The 9,969-nt window shown below is 39.1% G+C and overlaps 1 protein-coding gene across 3 annotated transcripts in view; it reads left to right on the top strand.

Moving 5' to 3' along the window:
- The first annotated feature begins 704 nt into the window (after positions 1-704).
- Positions 705-9,969, top strand: part of LOC111838542 (protocadherin-9-like) — a 313,609-nt gene continuing 304,344 nt past the window's right edge. For all 3 annotated transcript variants that reach the window (XM_072715948.1, XM_072715947.1, XM_072715951.1), the window contains exons 1-2: positions 705-1,397; positions 1,885-5,032. In XM_072715948.1, the coding sequence (XP_072572049.1) occupies positions 2,003-5,032 (3,030 nt within the window). In that variant the 5' untranslated portion in view covers positions 705-1,397; positions 1,885-2,002. The remainder of the gene's footprint in view (positions 1,398-1,884; positions 5,033-9,969) is intronic.

Raw genomic sequence — 9,969 nt, 5'->3', positions numbered from 1 at the left:
TCAGTTGCTTATTGTTGTCATGTTTGCATTCGGTTTTTGTGTGAATAATAATAATAATAATAATAATAATATTTGATAATACGTTTGTTGCCTTTGTTGGAATATTAGAGCGTGTATGCGCGTGGAGTCCGACGACAGGGAATGTGTGTGTGTGTGTGTGTGTGTGTCTTTGAAGTCTAACACACACACACACACGTAAAGACATTTAAAATAAGTAGTGTTAATCATGCTGTGAGTTTTGAAACTGAAGGCACATTCCGTCGCGCCAGTTATGTAATGACTATTTCAATTTTAATGTTTTCCCTTTATATTTTCGTTTATAAAGTGTTATACCCCGCTGATTATCTGAATATCCAACTAGGTTTTACTTGCAATGGTTTTCCACATTAAACCTTGAAGTGACAAGACAAAACACGCATTAAGAACATAGATGGGGATGTAGTTAAATTAAAATAGTGGAGAAGAGAAGACTGTTTTGCTTTTGGCAATGCATCCCTTCCCCGACTGCTGGCTTTTAGACAAGGTACTTTGCTATCTGCAGCCTGCAGCGTCTCATGGAGCCCTTCAGAGTCGCCTCTTTAATAAGTGACTTTATGTCCATCCAATAGCCGCCTTCTCCCGCCCCCAAACGTGACGTTCAAATAGCAGGAATCCAATAACTACTCTCGGGGGCGTCAAACGTTATACTTCACGTACCCCTCTGGGCTTGTTTCGAGTTTACCGAAATCCCAGCGTAATGAAAGGTCGAGAAGGAGAGGAGGACAACTTGAGTTATGCAGTTACAGTGACCAAACTATATGGATATGACAGCATTCTATTACTGAAAAGGGAGTCACGCGCAAGCTGCTTTGTGATGAGGAAATTATGAGGAAGATGCTAGCCGGGCTACGGGCATCATTGCAGGGGTAAAAGGTCTTGGACTGGAGTGAATTGACAGCGGAGAAAGTCGGACGGCAGCTTTCTTGTGTTGAGCATAGAGGTAAAACAGGTTGCATTGTAGAACACGGCTCTTCGCAGAGTGATTTCATGGACACACTTGTCCAGGGTAGCATAACGGGTACTGATCACCTGATTCTGTTCCTTGGAAAGAGGAAAAACATGTGAAGTTAAGGCCAAAAAGAAGCATTTAAATGAAATAAGGTTTCTTTCCACCGAAAGCAATATTGCATTTTATTAAAAAAATATTTTTTTCTGAAGCAACATAATGCATATCTTTATGCGGATGGAGTGACAAAATTAAATGTTCACCATCAAGGATCTTACTGTACTTGGAGTAATTCAACTGTTTTGTTATCATAGAGGATGGGGATTATATCGAATGTGTGCGACTGTAATATTCATCAAGAGAGGGATCATTTGAAACACACGCGCTAAAATCACCTTCAGAGGAAATCGGGGTAAGGAAATAGCACGTTATGTTCAAAGATAAATATAAACCCGATTGTTCTGGCGATCTGTTTAAAACATTTGTGAGTTTATGAGACAGAATTAAGTATTGAATCAATAATAATAATTGTATTATTTTATAAACCATTCAGAAGTTTAAAATGCAAGTACACCAGAAATGCTGAAGACTGAATTTGCAAATTATATACAATGTCTTAAAAGAAGTATTTGCATGGCTGCCCCGGTTGCTGCGTTATTGTAAGCTATTTTAAGTAAAATGAGTAATGGTCAAGAAATGAAACAGAAGGGAGAAACATTGCTGAACGGCATCATGTGAATGTATATGCAATTTAAATGCTAGGAATATATTAGAACACATACTTTTTATATATATGAATAACCTATGTTTAATTTCAGCATAGGTTTGTTTTTCAGATCCAGTGGTATGTGGTTTTTTATTCATTATTGTAATGTAAAAAAAAAAATGTTTCCTTTTAGGTTTGTCTTGTCCAATGCTTGCTTACACATGCAAGGTTCAGTGATTGCTGGAGCCTAGCTTCCTTGTGTGGGGGACCACTGTTGGAAATAAGAAGTGAAGAACAATTAAGCAGTTGCCATGGACCTTAAGGTTTTTTACCTGTTGGCCGCTTTGGTTGTCTGCTTTTGGCTGGATCCAGCTATAGCTCAAGAGCTGATCTACCCAATAAGAGAAGAATTGCAAGAGAATACTCTTATTGGAAACATACCAAAGGATCTGAATCTTTCCCACACAAATGCTGCCACTGGAGCAAGTGCGAATCTGGTTTATAGGTTGGTCTCTAAAGCCGGAGACAACCCTTTACTCAGAGTTTTAAGCAACACCGGGGAGATCTTTACAACTTCCAACCGTATTGACAGAGAGAGACTCTGCCCTGGCCCTTCCTATGAGGAGAATGAATGTTCCTTTGAGATTGAGGTGGTCATCCTGCCAAATGACTATTTCAGATTGATTAAAATTAAAATTATAGTCAAGGACACAAATGACAATGCCCCCATGTTCCCATCCCCTGTTATAAACATTTCCATCCCAGAGAACTCTCTGATTAATAGCTTCGCTATTCCCACAGCCACTGATCCGGACACCGGCTTTAACAGTGTGCAGCACTATGAGCTTTTGAATGGACAGAATTCTTTTGCCCTGGATATTGTTGAGACACCAGATGGGGAAAAGTGGCCCCAGCTGATCGTGCAGCAAAACTTGGACAGGGAGCAGAAGGACACCTATGTGATGAAGATTAAGGTTGAGGACGGGGGCAGCCCCCAGAAGTCCAGCACAGCTATCCTCCAGGTAACAGTCACTGATGTGAATGACAATAGGCCTGTTTTTAAAGAAAGCCAAATGGAAGTTCATATACCAGAGAATTCCCCAGTGGGCACTTCTGTGGTCCAGTTGCAAGCCACAGATGCTGATATTGGGTCCAACGCTGAAATCAAATACCTCTTCAGTACACAGGTCTCCCCAGCTACTAAGAGGCTGTTTGCATTAAATTCCACCACTGGCCTCATCACAGTGCAGCAGCCTCTGGACAGAGAGGAGACGGCCATCCACAAGCTATCAATGCTAGCCAGTGATGGCAGCCAGAGTTCAGCTAGGGCTACGGTCACCATTAATGTGACAGATGTGAATGACAATCCTCCAAACATAGATTTGAGGTACATAATCAGTCCCATTAATGGTACAGTGTACTTATCTGAAAAAGATCCCGTCAACACCAAGATTGCACTAATCACAGTGTCAGATAAAGACACAGATGTCAATGGTAAAATTATTTGCTTTTTAGAGAAGGATGTCCCCTTTCACCTTAAAGCTGTGTATGACAACCAGTATCTCCTGGAGACATCCTCACTGCTAGATTATGAAGGCATAAAAGAATACATATTTAAAATTGTTGCCTCTGACTCTGGTAAACCAAGTTTAAATCAGACAGCCTTAGTGAGAGTCAGGCTAGAGGATGAAAATGACAACCCGCCCATATTTAGTCAGCCGGTTATTGAGCTGTCAGTCATGGAGAACAACAAACGTGGCTTGTTCCTCATGACCATCAGTGCCACAGATGAAGACAGTGGTAAGAATGCCGAGATTGTTTACCAGTTGGGACCGAATGCTTCTTTTTTTGACTTGGATCGCAAAACAGGGGTTTTAACAGCGTCAAGAGTTTTCGATCGGGAGGACCAGGAGAGGTTCCTGTTTACAGTGACAGCCAGAGACAACGGGACGCCTCCGCTTCAAAGCCAAGCTGCCGTAATAATCACTGTACAAGATGAGAATGACAACAGTCCCAAATTCACCCACAACCACTTTCAGTTTTTTGTATCAGAAAATTTACCAAAGTACAGCACGGTAGGGGTGATCACTGTCACTGATACTGATGCTGGAGAAAATGCAGCTGTGACTCTCTCCATATTAAATGACAATGAGAACTTCATCTTAGATCCCTACTCTGGAGTTATAAAGTCTAATGTGTCCTTTGACAGGGAGCAGCAGAGCTCATATACCTTCGATGTCAAGGCAGTTGACAATGGGCGACCCCCCTGCTCATCGTCTGCCAAGGTGACCATAAATGTCATTGATGTCAATGATAACACACCAGTGGTCATTTATCCGCCCTCAAATACATCTTTCAAGTTGGTGCCTTTCTCAGCGATTCCTGGGTCTGTAGTTGCAGAGGTCTTTGCAGTGGACAGTGACACAGGTATGAACGCTGAGCTGAAATACACCATTGTGAGTGGCAATAACAAGGGCTTGTTCCGGATTGACCCTGTGACAGGAAACATCACCCTTGAAGAGAAGCCAGACAACACTGCTGTTGGCCTGCACCGACTAGTGGTCAACATCAGTGATCTGGGTTATCCCAGGTCCCTACACACCTTGGTTTTGGTTTTCCTGTACGTGAATGACACAGTGTGCAATGCCACATACATTCAAGACCTCATTCGCCGAACCATGGAGACCCCCTTGGACAGAAACATTGCTGACAGCAGCAAGACGTATCAGGGAGGCGACAACCTGACAATTATGATTGCTGTCCTGGCTGGGGCCATGGTGGTGATAGTGGTCATATTTGTCACTGTGCTGGTGCGTTGTCGTCACACGTCCAAGTTCAAAGCAGCCCAAAGGAAGAAGCAAGGAGTTGAATGGATGTCACCCATTCAAGAGAACAAGCAGAACAAGAAAAAGAAGCGAAAGAAAAGGAAGTCCCCCAAAAATTCCCTGTTGAACTTTGTCACCATTGAAGAAACCAAACCCGACGATCCCACTCACAAGCCCATAAATGGCACGATAAGTCTCCCGACAGAGCTGGAGGAGCAGGGCATAGGTCGGTTTGACTGGAATGTGGTACCTACAACCACTTTTAAGCCCATCAGCCCTGACCTAGCAAGGCACTATAAATCGGCCTCACCCCAGTCTGCTTTCCACCTCAAGGCCGACACCCCGGTGTCAGGGAAAAAACACCACATTATTCAGGAGCTTCCCCTGGATAACACATTTGTTGGGGGCTGTGATACGCTCTCCAAACAATCGTCCACTAGCTCAGACCACTTCAGTGCCTCTGAATGCAGCTCCCAGGGTGGCTTCAAGACAAAGGGGTCCTTGCACACCAGACAGGTAAAGGGGCACTTTTACTGCTCTATAAGTACTGCTTATAATTGCTCAATATACCAGTACTGATGGGCCAGTATATCTTTTCCTGTTTTATGGTCCTACAAGAAGGACTTTCCTTCTTTTTTAACTTCCCTTTATTTCTTTTTCTATATAAGCAGTGATAGCAAAATTATTTGATGCGTCTACTGATTTTTGATTGAAGCCATGCGCAGTTTGTCATCTGATTTTCCGAACATTGTTTTTTCTTTTATTTTCATTCATAAATGTGTTTTTAAGTCTTCTTTGCTCCCGGTTTATTTACACATCTCTATGCACATGAACTCTATCTGCTTTTGTAGGCAACGAGAGACTTCTAGAAAAGCTTTGTTTTCATAATTCATATAAAATGCATTTTTTATTATATCATAATTATTAATATTGTGTTTCCTAAACAATTAACACAATTCTAATTCACTCATTTAAAACTGGATAACTTAGAAATCATTACAAATTTTGTAAATACTTTAGCAGACAAAAGCAATTTTTTTTGCATGTGTTTTCAATACACAATTTGTTTGGTATTTCTTTTTTTCTTTCTTTCTTTTTCTTTCACAATTTCATATGCAGATATTTAACTTCATTTGCCGGTGTTGTGCCAGCCTTTGTTTTGTTCATATTTCTGCTACCTCAACTAAACTGGTTAAGTATGTTACCAGCAGATCATCTCGATACTTGAGGCAAACTCAACTTAAAAATAATCAGGAATTATTGAAGCTCAAATTTCAACATAATCCAAAACTGTGTCAAAGCCACTTACAAATCAAAATACAATGTGTACTGTCTGATAGGATTCAGACAGAGCAGGAACAGAGGAAGCCTGTAGATGGCACTGTTGCTTTTCCAGGTTCAGCGTGGCATTCTGCACAATGTCAGCTATGTAATGGGAGAAGAGGAAGAAACAGTTACTGACTGGAATTCTGAGGTTTAATGATAGAGTAAAACCGATTCATCTGGCTGTCACCACTGTTGTTAATAAGATCTGACTGTTATAGTGCAGGATGCTGTGAGTTTTGCTGTTGTGTTGTTGTAAGTTGCCGAAACTAGGTTTGAATTTAAGGTGTTCACGAAAGACAAATGGAGCGTCTAACCTAATTTTTAAGCAGAATGAGATGGGGAGTTCACCTTGTAGCATGGCACATGGAATGTGAACTAATGTGTAGTGGATTTATAATCAGTGAGCATGATTTTTGGGGGTGTGTTAAAAGTATCAAGTGTCATGGGATTTCTTTTGTTAGATTAATGTGTCCAAGGGGTTTTAGAGGCAAAATATGTGTGGTATGCAGAAATAAATGCTGAGAACGTTTTCTCATCTGAAAGCCTGAATGATAATTTTTTGACTGAATTAGCAAACTGGGATTGTTCCCTACGTTATAATCTTCGGTAACCTGTCTGAATATTGTCATACAGATTGACTTAACAAGACAGAGCAAATGTATTTTAGGTTTCTGTATTTCTTTGGAAAACATGATGTTTTGGCGCCTTTTTTAACAATAGTGCTGTTTTTTTTTATTATTGAATATTATTTCAGTACAAACTTTCTATATTTAAAACTTTTGATCATTAAGGGCCTGCAATGATCAGTTTCTGGGGAGTATGGAGAGAGCGAGAAAGAGAGAGAGAGCAAAGGACAGGAGATGTGAATGATATTTCAGTCCTGAGATGTGGAATGGGCAGTAAACACTTCTGGGAATTCCCATTTGAAAGATATTGGGTCAATAAAGGTTACTATTAAACAAAAGGACAGAAATGGCACAGAACATAGTGACTCTGTCCGTCGGTTATCTGATGTGTTGGATGGATGTCTTATCCCAACAGGAACTTTGTGGGACTGTATGTTGTAGATTTTTCATTGTAATTCCCCCTCTTGTGGGAATCTTCGTTTTCTCCAGATTAATTTACTGTATTAAATAAGGATTAGAATGGAGCAGACTAGTATGATTGGAGGATGTTGAAAAGATTAATGGGCTATGACAATATTGCACCTGAGGCGAACGTCTTTTGCCATACCTGTGGAGTAGCTCTGCTGTCAACTAATTCACTAAAATAATTTTGGTCTGTGATTTTGGAACAATATCAGTATTTTTTTCTCTTTTACAGTACATATCCCTCTCAGAGTTTTTGTGTCTGTCCACCAGATATTATTATGTTGTTTCTTTATAATGCACACCAAATGTCCCCCACAATGTAATAAAAACCTGTTATTACCAGTTATACTATACTAAACATGGTTTAAAGGAAACTAATATATTAGTATCATTTAGAGCGTGTCAAATGCTTATTGATGTACAATGCAATGCAGTGTGACCCGACCACGATTCCATTCATAATACCCATTTAAAAGGACAACAAGCCCGAACATCAGTAAGTTTTATTACCAAAGCTATAGGTAGTAAGTAACAGGCTATAATCTCTAAATGATCTTATTTAGTGTGCACGCCACAAGTCTGATAAAGGACAGGTAAGTAAGAAAATGCAGCAGAGTTCAAAGAAAATCTCATAATAACAAAATATTACAGGGCACAAACTGCTATTTTATGTTGTTTGCTATTCATATTTGACAATATCACATTTGGGTCTGGGTCATTTATATAACATGCACAGTTTCCATACTTATATTTCAGTGTTCAGTGTTTTTTAAAAGATTCAGCACTGTGTTGTCTTATCAATATGTATAATATTTTCTAAAGGAACATTACTTTTGTTACTGGAGGAGCTTTGAGGGATGTCAAGGGAGCTGTATTATATTTGCCCCACAACCCTGCAAGTATTGGGAATTTATCAGTGTTAGTCAAAATGCAATGGCCTTGCAGGCCTTCCTTTTTCCTGCAACAACTGTCTGCCAGCTTGCATTCAAGAAAGGGAACAAAAACATAGTGCTCTTGTCATTCATGTCCTTGATAACAGTCCATTTTATCATTTGTGTATATTAGATAAATATAAGGTATTCATTTGTTTTTTAAATATTTGTCATATTCAGATTCTAAAAATATGGGTTACTGTAGGCCAAGTTTGAGTAATTAACTGCTTGTTATGCATACTACAAGTATGTCTTCCACAGCAGTACTGCTGCTGCCTCTACTACTACTACTACTACTAATAATAATAATAATAGTAATAATGACAACAACGATAACTATTGTAAGTAATGCTCAATTTTTTATTGAAATTTCTCTTATAGATTCTTCTGTATCTAAACCTGTTCAGCATCTCTTATGAACTCTTATATTAGCTGACTGAGCTATGCTCTGAAATATTTGCAAGGCCATGAGTATGGGAAGTTTCTCAGAACTCTCCAAGAAGACAACTGTTAGCCTTGTAACTAATGACCAAACTAATTACTAAACGCCAATACTTTTTCCACACATGGAAAATAGCCTTATTTCTAGCTGAGGTGTAGTGAAAAGAAAACTTACTCTGTCAAAAGACTCAGAAGGTTCCATTGAAATTTTACAAAAAAAAAATTTTCCCATTATTTTTTTCTGATCACCTGGTTCAGTCCTCCATGTGTATTATGTAAATGTCCTTTGAATGACATACAGTTGTGTTCACTTTTGGTCTGTGAAATTGGGCATGTCCACCTGTATATGTCAAAATGGCCCCAAATAGCCCCCACAATATAATAAAAACCTGTTCTTTTCACATTGTGGGGACCATTTTTCAGGTTCCTACAAAGATCTGTGAATGCAATGAGAAAATTAAAAATGCCAAAAGTCTTGTATTTTTGATTACTTATGATAAGGTTATTGCTGTGTAGGGGTCAAGGTCATTTTAGTGTTTTCCCCAAAGAAATGAATGGAGAGTCCCCGCAAAGATATAATTACAAACCTGTGTGTGTGTGTGTGTGTGTGTGTGTGTCTGTGCATGTGTGGCATTCAATGAAATGATGAATTCATAAATCAGGTGCTGTTGTGACATGCATTGGCAATTTTCGACATATTTATACTTAATGTGCGAATACTGTAGCTATAAAAGATAATGTAATGTACTTTTATCTCAGTAAGACATTTCAGAAACATTCAGGGGCGTCAGAAGCATTTTGAATGTGGGGGGGACACAGCACTGGGTGAACTAATATTTTATGTTAAATGTGGAGGGGGGGGGGGGCAAACGAATAATTATGAAATGTGAAGGGGACACGTCCCCCTCAGATTTAATGGTGGCGACACCCATGGAAACATTTATTGCTAGATTTTTTCCACATAAAAACTTGTAGAATTATTATTTATTACTGCATGTTCTATTATTATTTTAATGAATAAGTTACCATTCCCAAGATGTCCTTTGCTACTATGCAAAACAATTTGAGCATTGAATTACTGAGATTTCAATTGCTAAGACCAGATGCACAGAATACAAGACAAATTAACAGTGCATTTAATGAGAAAAACACTCATCCTTACTGATCCTAAATGACAATGGAAAATAGAAAATGGAGTGCAAATTTCAACAACAAATCAGTAAACCTATTGTAATGTCAAATGAATGCAGATGCTGAAATGTACATCAAGCCAACTTGTTTTATATAGAAATAAATTATTAAATATGACTACAGCATAGGTTCAAATCAAAGAAACATTTAGGGTTGAGTTGTCAAGACTTGCTCTAGTTGTCATTTATAGTCCTGATAGAACAAGATATGCTTCTGTCAGTGTGCCCCATTTGTAGCAGACTCATCAGAACAGTGGTAGGCAATAGCCTGTCAGCATGCATCACCTGGTCACTGCAGACAATTCAAGTCCCTAGGATTGCAACATAACTATATTGTTGCAATAACCGGAGCTAATAAGCTATTAATGATCTGCACAAACTCTGATATTCCGAAGATTAAATGAGAAACTTTCACCAACCCTGACTGAATATAACATCTTCATCTATGTACACCTACCTGTTGCATACCTTTC

This window comes from Paramormyrops kingsleyae, chromosome 1 (genome assembly GCF_048594095.1).
Source record: "Paramormyrops kingsleyae isolate MSU_618 chromosome 1, PKINGS_0.4, whole genome shotgun sequence".
NCBI lineage: Eukaryota > Metazoa > Chordata > Actinopteri > Osteoglossiformes > Mormyridae > Paramormyrops > Paramormyrops kingsleyae.
The sequence above is the reverse complement of the archived record's forward strand: the minus strand, read 5'-3'. Positions and strand labels throughout refer to the sequence as shown.